This window comes from Gavialis gangeticus, unplaced genomic scaffold, assembly GCF_001723915.1.
Source record: "Gavialis gangeticus isolate Ggan-Ray unplaced genomic scaffold, GavGan_comp1, whole genome shotgun sequence".
NCBI lineage: Eukaryota > Metazoa > Chordata > Crocodylia > Gavialidae > Gavialis > Gavialis gangeticus.
The window spans coordinates 42,181,441-42,195,163 of record NW_017729034.1 but is presented as its reverse complement, the minus strand read 5'-3'; the positions used below and the strand labels follow the sequence as shown (position 1 = coordinate 42,195,163).

General features: G+C 41.4%; 1 protein-coding gene across 1 annotated transcript in view; it reads right to left on the bottom strand.

Moving 5' to 3' along the window:
• ADSS (adenylosuccinate synthase) overlaps nucleotides 1–9,030 on the bottom strand; it is a gene marked incomplete at its 5' end in the record, with an annotated part of 39,981 nt that extends 30,951 nt beyond the window's left edge. The window contains 4 exons of the mRNA XM_019526717.1: nucleotides 3,914–3,980; nucleotides 6,551–6,601; nucleotides 8,277–8,345; nucleotides 8,889–9,030. Coding sequence (XP_019382262.1) covers nucleotides 3,914–3,980; nucleotides 6,551–6,601; nucleotides 8,277–8,345; nucleotides 8,889–9,030 — 329 coding nt within the window. The remainder of the gene's footprint in view (nucleotides 1–3,913; nucleotides 3,981–6,550; nucleotides 6,602–8,276; nucleotides 8,346–8,888) is intronic.
• Between the last annotated feature and the right edge of the window lie 4,693 nt (nucleotides 9,031–13,723).

Genomic DNA, 13,723 nt, shown 5'->3' with positions numbered 1-13,723 from the left:
CTGCAGTCTGTATAAAGCACAGGCCACAGTTACATATCACATAATCCTGAAGATGGCTAAGTAACTCTATGTTTGATTTCCAAGAAGGGCTTCAAGAACTAACTTTAAGTAATACTACTAAACTTTATGAAACCCTGGAACAATTATAGATAAAAATCTTGATGTACTTTGCAAGTATTGTTTCAAAAGTAAGCAAGCCAAGAATTTTAGCAAAATCTTCCACAGAGATTCTTCTAGCACTTTGTGAAAGTCAATCTTATATCATGCCAGAACTTGTTTGACAAAAATAAACATTTTGTGCTATTTTTTTTTTTTAAAAAGGAATCAGTTTGCTTAGCTTTCAAGGCATTCATTAGAAGCACCCTAAGAAAGCTCAAGTAAAAAACAAATGTGAATTAGCTAACCCAAACCAAAACAAAAAGGTTAGATGGATACCCAGTCACAGCATCCACTGGCAGATGGATATTTTTATCCCTGTACAGTGCTAGTAACTTGTTAACTGGTTAGGGATATTAATTATCAGACTTTTAATTTAAAACACCATTCTGTTGGAGTGCCACAAATAACTGCCTTGCACTTTGAGACACTGAAGAGGTTGCAATAGTGAGACAGAAAAAATGAGATCAATAAAAAAGGGTAGAGTGGAGTTCAGAGTGGGAAGTTGAGGAAAAAGGATCACAGTGTGTTTATATTTAGACAAGATGTAACTTGCCTTTTCCTTACCAAGTAAAAGTTTTTGTTCTAATAAAGTTTATTTTATGAAAACATTTTGAGTAGAACAGGAGTGAGGGAAGAGTATTTAAAAATAGAGTTGATAAGGTAGATAGAAGGAAACTAGCTGGAGGAATGTAGAGTAAAAAAAAAAAAGGATCATGGAAGGGCAGATAAGCAAAAAAGACAAGTGGTTTAGACAAGGCCATTGCTTTTTACGAAAGGCTAATAAGCTTTAGTGTGTTCAGTGTTGAAGCTGATGGAGAATTCAGGATCATCAGATTAAAACGTGTAACAGGGGGCTGAGATTTTTCAGGTTCTGTCCCCAGCAGCACACTGCAACTGGGAGTGCACCATACAAACACACAAGGAGACAGTCCCTACCACAAACAGTTTACAGTTGGAATATAAAAGACAGCAGGTGGTACAAACAAGAGTACAAAACAAGACAATAAGGATGAACATACTAGGCCTTTGTCTTAGTACCAGTTGCATAACTACTGTCAAGATTTTTTTGTACATACCACACCAACAAAAAAAGTTGACGAAGAGGAATTTGAGGGAGAACAATTAATGTATTTTTCTCACGTCCCACACAAATCAGACACGCACCTTGGTTTTATGAAGGCAGAATGAAGAAAAAAAAGATTTTTGCAGTTACGTCCACACAGATCACAGGTAGTCTAATTTTTAGCTCACACACCTTCCCTTTCCTACTCAGGCAGAAAACAGTTTTAACCCTTTCACAGTTGAACTGTCAGCAACTCTTGCCTGCACAGCCCAAAACTAAAACTGTGGTAGGTACTTCTGAAGACTAGACTCCATTGGGTGCATCTACTGTTTTGGAAAGAGCTCAAAGTCTGCCAGGCTGTGAAACAGGAGATAAGAAACCAAGAGTAGCTAAAAGACAGCAAAATTGCTGAAGCTTGATTGGTAGAACACCAAGACTATTAAAAAAAGGAGGGGGATGATAACCCTTATGGAGCAAAGATTCAAGTATGTTAGCAGAAATCACTTAGCAGGAATCAGGTAGGTTACAATGAGCCATGAAGGCAAATCGATTCCTTCAGCAATTCCTGAACAGAAATAACTACTGCTGCCAGGCAATCAGTTTTACATTTTGGATGAAGCAGGAATCAAAGCTTGGTGCGACAACATCATTGTGCCCCCCTGGATCTGCTCCTTCTGGATTCCACCTCCTCCTCCATGTGACTGCTGGAGGAAAGAGGAAGAAAAGAAGGAACAGCCATCTTACAGTATATCTCCATGCTTCCAGTCTGGGCATAAATCAGCAAGGGTAGCATGGGGAAATGGGAATGCAGAAAGCACAATGCAGAGGGGAGCATGGGGAACAGGATGTGCGGTGCAGGGGAGAACACAGGGAAGGGACACACAGTACTGGGAAGAGCATGGGGCAACAGATGCGTGGAGTGAGAGGAGCATGGGGAAAGGGTGCAGAAGAAACGTGAAGCATGGGGGAGGGGGATCGCAGAGATCAGTGCAGGGGGAAGCGTGGGGGGAAAGAGTATGAAGCACAGAGGGGAACACAGGGAAAGGGCACACGGTGCAGGGGGGAGCATGGAGGAAGGGGTGGCAGGGGGCCACAGGTGAAGGGCTGTGTGGAGCAGGGGTAGTGTGGGGAAAAAGGGAAGAGCATGGGGAAAGGGATGTGCAGGACGTGCGGGAAGTAAAGTGAAATGCAGGGAGGGGGCATGAGGTGCAGGGGGAGCACAGGGAAAGGGATGCATAGAGTAAGGGGAGTGTGGCACAGCAAGGAAGCCACTGCAGTTCTAGCCTTGACCCCAGTTGAGGCTTAAGGCTGAATCTAGAGCCATGGTTATTGCCTGGCTTGGCTAGGTGCTCTATGCCCCCAGCGGAGACAAAGTAAGAGCAGATGAAAAAGTAAGGGGGGAGGGTGGCAGACACAAATGGGAGACGACTGGTAGGATGGGGAAGGCATTGAGAGATGGGACAGGCCAGAGGGGAGAAGGCTACCTGCCTTCCAGCCTCAGATTTCCCTGGGGCAGTAACAGAAGGGATGAATATAAGAAGACTCTCCAATAACTAGATTGTAGACGTGGAAAATTAAAACATTATCATTTTTCGTGTCTAGAATCTACTAATTATGGGGTTGTCTTAAATTCAGGGTCATCTTAGACTTGGGTAAATATAGTAAATAATATAGGCCAGTGTATGCAGTGTTTCATTTTGATCATTAAAGAATGTCTCTCACAGCTAACTGTGTATCTGACTATGTTATTATAAATGCCATCTGATACTGATTTGTATGAGAGACCTAAAGTTTATTCTCAGCTACAAGCTGGGATGTAATCACTTGCTCATGAGAAAAAATAATCACCTCCTTTTCACCTTGCTTTTTAATTCTTAAGGGAGTTAGAAATAAAAGATGCCAAGCATTGGACAAAACTTAGCGTGTCATTTGAAGACAGCCACAGGTAAAAGCAATTGAAAGCAGTTACAGTAAATTTTCTTAAAAGCAAGCATCCATTTCAAAGGTCATAATCATGAGCAACATCTTTTACTGGCAGTATCAGCAGCAGCAGCAGACTGCATTACTCTTTCACTCATATAGAGAAGCCCTCCAGAACAAGGCTAAAATAGACATTTCAGAAAGCCACAGTTCTGAGCTCATTTTCTGCTATTCATTTTGCCAGCTGCTTCCCTTCCCAAGACCCAGCAAGTTCTTGGAAACTTACAAGTTAAGCAGAAGGTATTTCAGTTTTAAAACTCACAAGAAAACCCCCAAAAATGGAGACAGCAAGCAGCATGCAATACATAGCATAAATGTTTAAGTACATTTCTGAAAACAAAATAAAGTGAGTACATGTCATTTCAATCCTGTCAGCCTTGACAGTGTTTCCAGGCTGAAAATATAGTCTGTCAAAACATACAGGTCCAAAATAAGCTAATTTAAGTACTATGAAAGAACAGTCAATGTAGCTATTTCCATTAAACAAAAAGAACGGGGTATGACCCACACTTCTAAAAAGCATTATCCTACTATCTCCTACTAATAACAAATGGGTCCGAAATGAACCATGGAACATTTTGTTCGACTTCAGCAATTACTTTTATTACTCTATTGTCTTTAGTTTGTCAAACATGCTAGATTCTTGTTGCTGTGTTTGTTCTAAAACTTATGCTGCCCTGTATTTAAAATACACAACATAAAGTTACATACTTCTTTCCTGCTTGCTCTTGTCTTTGTTGTTCTTGGATGCCATCAGCAGCTTGATGGAAGTCAAATACTAAATAAAATGTAAAAAATCCTTAGAATGCAGATTTGCATAAAACTTTACCCTAAGCAAACAGAAATGAAGGATCCTTCCTACAAATTATTTTTCTAACAAGTCAAGTCTTTTTTTCCCCTCATATGGAGAAAAACAAACACTTTAAAGTATAGCACTACAATAGACTACAGGTCAACTGATGCCGCCGTAAAAGTTTATTTTTCTCAACACACTGAATTCCTGAAGGTCAAAAAACAATTACCTCAGGCCTCAGATTCACTATTTGTTGCACAGAAAGGAAGGAAAAAAAATATGCAACACAGCCAACTCAGCTTTAATAAGGACTCTAGCATTTCTCCAGCTGCAATTTTGGTTTGTATTTTCACTTCTTCCCTATGATTTTCAGTGATCTAAATCCTTAGATCAGCCTAGATAACTTGGACCATTTTTAAATTTTCTGTGAAAAAAGCAAGACAATCTTACTGTTTTGATTGGTTACACAGCTTATATCAAATTAAGACCTTAAATTTTACAGCCATAGAGGAACAGGGGCAGAGGAAACAAGGGAGCTGGAAAGCTAGCTAGTAGATGAAAGAGGGACAATTAAAAGGGCAATCAAGACACATCCTGCCAATATTTTTAGATATACAAATTAAAGGACATTCTTTGCAAACTTATTCTATTCAAATATCCTAAGAGCTTTTATGAATAATGATCTAAGCCTCTTAGAAAGGCACAAGGAGCTTTTTTAGCGTGTATGGAATAGAACATGTTATCCCCAAGGCAGCCATGGAATATGCCTAGTTTCATCTTTGTTATCGGTTCTGAGCGGTCATGCTTGCCTATGTTAATATCCATTTTGTGTGTGGCAAGTTTCATGTGGCTAGATGGCAATACACATCTAGATTATTTCTAGCTACAAAGCTGAAATACCTCTCCCTCAATTTTCAAGATAGCCATGAGGTTCATTTACAGTAGGAAAATGTCTCATTAATGGTAACTGTAGATCGATCAAAAAAGCTATTTCAGCATAATGATTCAGAAACTGCGGTCCTGGTGTAACTCAGTTATTCTGAAAAACCTTCCCTGCATGACCTTTATTCTGAAAACAGAGAGTCATTTTATCAAGGAACAATTTCCTTTATTTTCTTAGCAGATTATATTGTGTAAATTATGTAAACAAGGCCTAAATAGCAATCATTTTTTTCTTTTAAAGTTCCAGAAAAGAGCTCCCCACCCACTAATGTTGCACAGTGTTTTAGCTCTCCCTCAGAAGACCCTAAACTGTTATATGCCAATAAATCAGTTTCTTAATACCTGTGGACATCATTACATACACTCACTAAAATACTATTTTATGTAAATATATTTACACAAAGGGAAAGCTGGTAAGTGGTAACAAAGTAACTAAGTCAGAAAGTACTGTATTTGCTTGTTTCCAACGCAATTTAACATGTTGGAAAACCAAGCCTCATCTTAGAATAGAGTATGCAACTGTTCTAGCCAGGAGCTGTGGCACGTGGTAGTGTCCCCAGCTGATCCGGATGCAGGTGGAGCCCCAGAGCTTCTCCTGCCCTGAGCTGCAAGCAGCTGTGCAGGGACTGTGGCTCAGGTAGGGACAGTGAAGGTAGAACTCAAGTTCTGCCCTCCAGTGCCTGCTCCCTGCCCATGGGGGAGACAGCAGAGGGCATGGGGAAGTGGCAAGGGAGAAGGTGGGGGGTACAGGAGGAAAAGGCGGCTTCCTATCCCCCCGCTGGTCTGCTCCCTGCCACAGCAGTTGGGGGTAGGGAGGGAGGAGATGACAAATTTAAGATTATCCTCCAATAGTTAGATTCTATAACAGGGAAGATTATAGCAAATTTATAATTTTCCCTGTATAGAATCTAATTTTTGAGAGGTTGTCTTAAAATTTGAAATCTTTGTGTATTCAGGTAAACACAGTAGTCAGGCCTCAAGAAGGTATCTGGGAGTAAAAGTTCTCTTTTGATGTTTTGCAGGGCTCCTGATGACAAATCTGATTCTACTTCAGGTTGCACGTCCAAAGGCACTCTGAAATGCACGTTGAAATCAATGTCTAAATGGTGAGCTCCAAAAGTCAGATATAAAGAACAAAACTTTTGAGGAAGAGAAAAACAAATTATTTGGATTCTTAGAAAGCTGTTCAAGGCAAGCCTGAAAAGTCAGTCTCATGAAGCAGTTGGCAGCTTAGTTTAGAGATGACTTGTTACTTTGGAAATCTGACTAAAAAGCATAAATCCATGGAATCCTTTTACCAGTAAGATTAAAAATGATATGGAAAAAACAAGCTTCACATGTGGTTTCAAAGATTCATATGTTGAAGTGGGAAATGAAGACTTCAGTAAAGTAACTTTTGACTTGCTCTTTAACAAAGCAAGATATTCCCTGGGAATCAACTTAAATGAACCACCTTGATACAAAAAAATGTGCAAAAAGAATGGCTCCAGTAGAACCCCAATTGCTGCTTGGACTCATTAGGCACTAATAACAAAATACTAATTGAAGTATATACAATGCCTGAGGAAATTCTTATAGAAATAAGTACAAATAAATGCAAAGTATGATCTTACCAATATGAGCTCTGTCAGAAATTATTAGTCTCTTTTCCCAGCCTTCTAGTCCTTAAAAACAAGTGAAAGTTTGCATTACGGTTTAGTATAACATTTTTCTTTATCTGTATTTTTCTTTCACTATGACTAAGTATAGGTTTGGAAAGGGAGAGAAGTTCAAAAAGGACTGAACTGTCATCTCACTTTAGAGAAACACAAGTGAGTCTCAACCACTGAAGTTTAATTCAGGCCTTTGTATTGTGAAATTCAGACTGTTTACCAAAACCTAAAAATTCTAGATCTACACACTTGAAAAGCACCAATTTCCAGCTGTAGCTAGAACAAGCTCAGCTTCACTATCAGACAAGTTCTAATATTTCCCTTCATTCAGGTTCATTTCATAGAACTTTTTCCTTTCTTTTTTCTTTAAAAAAGAAATATAAAATGTATTTACCCCAATATCTACCATATTGCCATCTGCCTACCAGGGGCCAGAGTACATTTTCTTGCCCTCAGTTTAAAAAGTGGATATTGGGCCAAAAAACTATGATGGCTGTATGGCATCTCTTTCTGTTCTAGTATATTTCCAAATTATAGCAGATATATTCATATAGTAAGAGTTATATACAGACCAATTATGAGATGTTATTGCGCCTGAAAAACAACTTACTTTCAAATTTGAAATCTGACCTTCAAAACTGACAAAAAAGGCTTAGAAGCAATTCACAAATCAGAATGTGGTCTGCTGGGAGGCAGTAAGGCAGGGGTGACCAATTATTTGGGCACGCAGGCCACATAGGGAGCTTTGGAGACCTGTCGCAGGCCAGGTTAGCACCCCTCCCCCCAAAAGGCAACAGCTCACCAAAAGTTTCTATGTATGATGGGGCTGTGGGCCAGCAGATAGCGAGTTTGGAAGTGAGACAAGTGGCCAGGGCCGGGGAGACCCCAAAATTGCGGGCCAGTGACAGCACAGGGCTGGGGCAGAGCGAGGATCCTGCTCCCCACACGTCCCTGCCTAGAGAACTGGGGCTGTGCCAGGAAGGCAGTGGTGTGCTGCAGATGCAACAGATCCGGCTCCAGCAGCACCAGCAGGAGAAGCCCCCACAGCAGTACCAGCACAGCTGCCCTGCCACCTCCCCCCTCCATGAAGTCCACTGCCAAAGCAAGACATGGAAACTTCAGCCAAATTCTCTCTGGACAGAGCTCTCTTCCCACCTTTGTTCACACAGGGCTCCCTGCATCTGTTCGAGGGAAGGGGGGAATTCAAGCAGGTTGAATCGGAATGAAGGAACCCGACCCAGTGATGGGTGCAGGTTCCATGCAGAGAGCAGATCGCAGCCCTGGCCCTGACTCTGTGCTGTCCCAAGATCCTGGGTCTCCCCAGCCCATTCAGCTACCAAACATCACTCTCCACTGGCCTGCAGCCCCATCCCAGCCTCCTAGCTTGCCTGCTTGGTGCTGCCCCCAGCTGTGGCGGTGGGGCCAACGGGCTGGAGTGCCTGGGCAGCAGGGCCTGGGCAGCAGGGCCAGGGTTGGACTGGATCTGGACCATGGGCTGTATTGTATTTTGCCCACCCCTGCTGTAAGGTGATCCCTGATGGGAAGTGTATTGCCAGAAGTGACCAGAGAAATATCTACTCAGTCAAACATGTTGGCTCAGGAACTCTGGGGACCCCTTGCTGTTTGCAACTTCATGAGAAGGGTACTCAGAAACTATCTTAAAGTAGTATCTCAAAGCTGTTCTCACCTTTTCCTTTCTTTAAATTCTTCTCAGCTTCTTCAAACAGTCCTGGCAAATGAATTACTACACCATTTCCTGAAGGAAATCACAAGTACACAGTTTAATATATTATGCTAAATGAGAAAAAGCCATAGTTCTTTTTTTTTTTTTAAAACATGAAAGTGTAAATCCATCCCCAGCCAGTGATAAAAGGTAGAGCAGGTAGACTGGAATTCCCCCAACCCCCGCTGAGTTGGGGGACTCCAATCCCACCACCACCCCCAACACATACACACACTCCAGCTGGGGAAGTCCCAGAATAGACCTCCCTCCCCCTCCCATCCTGAGACAGCACCAGGAACAGGAGAGGAGGGGTGGGGCTAGAGGAAGAAGCTGCAAAGACACAGCCTCAGAACATGGAGACAGCCTCAGTACCTGGATTGGCCCCAAATTGGAGCTTGATCCCCCACCCTCCCAACCCAACAGCTAATATCTATTGAGTTGGGAGGGTCAGTCTAACTCATGGCACTTTCTGTAAAGTGCCATGAGTTAGACTAGGGAGCTGAACTTTTGTTTGCGCCTCAAAAAATCTTAGCTGGTTACTAATGTTAATTTTGATGACAGAAATGCCATACTTACCAATGAATGCAGTGACTTTTGGATTGATGATCCCACTGGGTAAAAGATGAAAATCATATTCTACAGAGTCTACAACAACAGTATGCCCAGCATTGTTGCCTCCCTGGAACACAAGAACATTTATGGTATTTAATATTGTTAAACATCAACATAGTATGACCAAAACAGAGTTTAGGCTACCTTGGCTCCAAATCTTCAGCTCCTTTTTATAAGCAATAAATGAAAGTGAGATCAGGTGAACTGTCTAGCTTAACTTGATACAGTCAATGCTTGCCTTTTTCTACCATATCTGCTTTCACTGACACTTAAATAATTACTCTTTCTTAACTCATATCTTCTTTAACTGATTCCCCAAAAGCTCTTTTGGATCAGATGTATAAAGATGAGTAAAAGTGTAAAACTTTTTCTGAAGCAGAAAGGACAAATGCTCTGAAACAATATACTACTTTTTGTAAAAATAAGATAAAATAAAAAAAATAAAAAATATAGGATTGCCTATATAAATAGTTCTGCTGAACTTTAATTTCTACTATAAACACTATTCTAGTCATTTGATCGTCTGAGACTACAAATAAATGTGGGGGACAGGGGACACTTAGTACCGTTATACTCCCAGTTTCATTAACATACCAAGACAGATCAGCCCTTTAGTCTAACATGAGAAAGAACAGTTCCAATATTGGGCTCAGCCCCTTGTATATTTCTCTGGTCAATGATCAGCAAGGCATGGACTTGCCAAATCCTTTCCTCAGCCAGAAAGGAAATTTGCAATGACATGGAATTTTCATCTTTAGAAAGAAAGCTATTACAGGGTAAATCTAGGTCAAGCTAAAACGTAGTCCCTCCTAAGCTGCAGGAAACCCATTTACATGGAATGAATAGGTAGATGGGAGAAAGTTTACAAGAAGTGAAGTATTAAAAGATTTATTAAATTGGGAAATATTACTGGAACACAGAAAGGAAGTCTGTGTTCAGGTCTTAAAGAGAACCAAACTAGGTCTATGAAACTGTAAAGGTTACTGGCCAAGCAAATATCCCTGTTTTTTCTTGATTATACCTTTCAAAACAAGCATACCTGCTCCCAGAATTATGAGCCATTTATCAGTGCAACAGAAAGTCAAATATACTCAAGGGGCTCTGCTGAAATCTAAATTTTCAAGACAAGTGTTCCTCTATATTCAGCTTAAAGTTCTGAAAGGCCTGTTTACAGCAGGACAAATATAAATTTTAAGTTTGCTGGGTATCAGTTTAAGCCCCTTCTTTAAGTGAACACTATATAAACTGCAAATTGGAAAAAGCTGTTTGGCTCTCATTAGCCTTAAACCTTCAGTTTTGAAACCAGGATCCAGTGGGAAGTATTAAAGTATTTCTTAAGATCACAAATCAAGACCAATCTACTATGTTTTCAACACACGCACAAAAACAAAACAAAAAACCCCTCATTCTGTTTCAACATTGCCAGAGCTCAAATGCAGCAATTTATATTGGTGCATTAAAAGAGCAAACCATTGGTGAAGAATTTGTCCTGTTGAAGTTTGCAGCAAAATTTCTACAGGCTTTAAAATTCATCATCGGCAATCCTTTGCAGTTGAGAATGACCGTCTTCTACAACAGCCTTATCTGTGGGTCCAAAGATGTCTGACAATGCCAATTGGGGAGCAACAGGTTCTACTGCAACTCGGGCATGTTTTTATGCAGGATGGGTGGCTCCATATTCTTGATTCAGTCTGTGACAGTGTTTCTGCCACTCCCGCTTTTCCATCTCCTGTTACCATGAGGTTTCAAGGTACTGAGATCCTTGCAACAGACTCTTCCTCCATTTGGGGCAGTCCTAGGTGATAGTCTCCCACAAGTTGATGTTGAATTTTTTCCAGCTGGCCTTGAGGACATCCTTGAAGTGCTTTCTCTGCCCTCCTGAGTGTGTACCTTGACTGAGCTGGGAGAAAAGAAAACTTGCTTCAGGAGTCTGGAGGCAGACATCCAGATGACATGGCTGACCCAGTGACACTGATGTCAGGTGATCATCGCCTTGATGCTCATGGCGTTCGCTTGCAAAAGGAAGTTAACTTTGGTGTACATGTCTTCCCAATGAATTCAAAGGGCCTTTTGTAGGCAGCATGGATGATACCTCAAGTCGCTGGAGAAGCATCTCCTATGTTATCCACATCTCAGCTCTGTACAGCAAGGTAAGGATCACAACTGCTTAATAAACCATGAACTTGGTTTTGAACACGATGTCATGATCTTCAAGCACCCATTTCCTCAGGCATCCAAAGGCTGCACTTGCACACTTGCAGTGATATTGAATTTTGTCTGTCAGCTTTCTCCAAGAGATGGCTTCCAAAGTATGAGAGAAACTCAACGTTCTTCAAAGTCTCACCGTAAATCTGAATTATCAGAGCTGGGGACTGTTGAATCTCGCAGTAGAATTGCTACAGGCTTCAAAATTCAGTGTGTGAAGATTTTACCTCACATTAGTTCATCTCTTGAGAACAGAAGACAACACACCAGCATTCACACAAGAACAGAATTTTCAAGTTTAGGAAAAAGTTAACAGAATACTACAAATTTAAAACGTATTTTTCCTATAGCAGACTATAACAAGGAACTCCTATCCCTGTTACTAGGAAGGGACAGCAAAGCCAGGGCAGCTTACAGAAAGCAGCAGATGTAGGCAGCCAGGTTAAACTGAGCTACAGGACCCAGCCTGAAAACCACAGACAGAGCTGCTGGGTCAGGTGACCGGCAGGGCTTGGGTGCATCTACAGGTCCAGCCTACAGGACTGAATAGGAAGTCTGGCCCAGGTTGCAATAGCGGAAGGAGCTCCAGACAGAACTGGCAGCTGGAAGAGGGATGCAGGCCAGGAAGATACCTGGGATACTGAGAAGGAGACCTCTACTTGGGAGGGCGGGGCAATCATAGAAAGACCCCAGGTGGGGTTTGCTATTGTTTGCATTTACTTTTAATTGGAAGACAAGGCTGTGGCTATGGGAGAAGGTTTGGAGGCCACATGGCAGCGTTACAGGGAGTACTTTGCATGTGGAGACTTGCTCTGTTTAGGAACACGAGGGGCTGAGACCCACGAGCCAAGGTCTGAGGCAATGGACCTAGGCTGAGGGACTTAGCCAGAGAAAAAGCCTCCAAGCTGGGGAGGCTGAAGCTCAGACAATTGTGAGGCCTGAGGGTCCAAGTATTGGTTTGGGGCTGGGGGACCCCACCAAATAACTAAGTCATATCAGAGAGGCACGGGCATAGCTATGGGGGCAGCTGGAGACCACAATTATAGCTCTTAAGTGTTGTTAAGATCAAACAGGCCCATTTTAGGTCTACAGGACCCCTACTATGATGGTTAAGGCACAGCAGCCCTGGGGTCTTTCTTAAAGAAGTACTTCTAGAGAAGTGTAGAGGCAGGATTGAGTTTGAGAGCACAGAAGCCCAAAGGACTTGGCCAAGAAGGACATTTCCAAATAAGAAGTGCTCCAGCCTCTAGTGGTAGCCTCCTCAGTATATCATTATTAAAGTGTAGCAGGAGAGAGGTAAGAGGGGAGGGAAGCCAGAGAACATAACAAGTGCATCAGACCATCACGGTACATCCAGACACTGGGGTCAGACCCCTGAGCCTGCTCAGTTCTTTCAGTAGAGATTTCTAAAAGGAAAATCTCTTCACTATAAGATATGCAACTTAACATGCAAAGGTCAGATATATTACAAATTCAGCACAGGAAACTCCTGAATTGTGATCAACACTTTCAAGATCAAACACTGGGAATGAGCTTTCAAGGTCTGACGCATTTAGAAAACAACATGTTTACAAATAAGTTTTCCATTCTTCTGAATGACTGCGCTTTTAAAGAGGCTATTCAAAGGAGTACTGGTTTAACAACAGTTTCCCTTTTATTTTAGAAATAAAGTATTTTAAAGCTATTTAATACTGCTGTGAATTGCATGCTTATTGTTTCATGTACACAGGATTTATAAAGATCCACGGTCATGGGTCCATGTCCCTGCATGACACAGGGAGCAAGTGTCATACGTTCCTGACACATGCAAAAGCTAGATAACATACCAAAAATTGCCCTGCTTCCTTCCTACATATCATGTACCCTCAGAATCTATTAAAAGGCATGTTTGCCAAGGAAAAATGGAGTTCTATGTTCCAGAACAGCAGCTAGTTTAAGCAGTTCTGCTGAAAACAGTAATCCTTTTCTTGCTTTAAGCTGTTCCCCTTGATCTTTTTTCTTCCATAAAATGAGAGTCTCTCCACTCTTGACTTTAACAAGCCTTTATATTCTTTCTGTTCATACTTTTAGCTGCCTTACTCTACTTGTGGCTGCTTCGTTATAGAAACAGGTAACAGTTTTGTTGAACATTATTGTTGCTCTCAAAAGGAAGGGACAGTAAAACTTGAGGTCCATGTTCAAGAGGATGACGGACGGAAATTCAAGCTGCACAGCTGTAGTGGTTTACATGGGCCTAACCCATGGGTAATTAGCCATGCATGAGAAACTGTATTAGACTGATATTCACTAGCTGATTTAATACACAAATAAAACATGAAATTTTGAATGTATATTTAACATTATAAAAAGGATCTACTCAAAGGGAAGTGAAAGGAAAAATAAAATTGCCAAAGTGATTAACTCAAGACTAACAATAAATTCTTAATCTGTTAAAAGTTGGTTCTCTTACCGGCGCCAGGCAAATATCACAACAATGTTCAGTGGCCTTGTCTGCTTCAACTGTGTGTAAGACATACAAGCTCAGATTGTTCCAGTCACATGAACATACTTGTCATTTTTTTAGTCTGCGTTAAGAATTTCCTGGCACCGTTCAA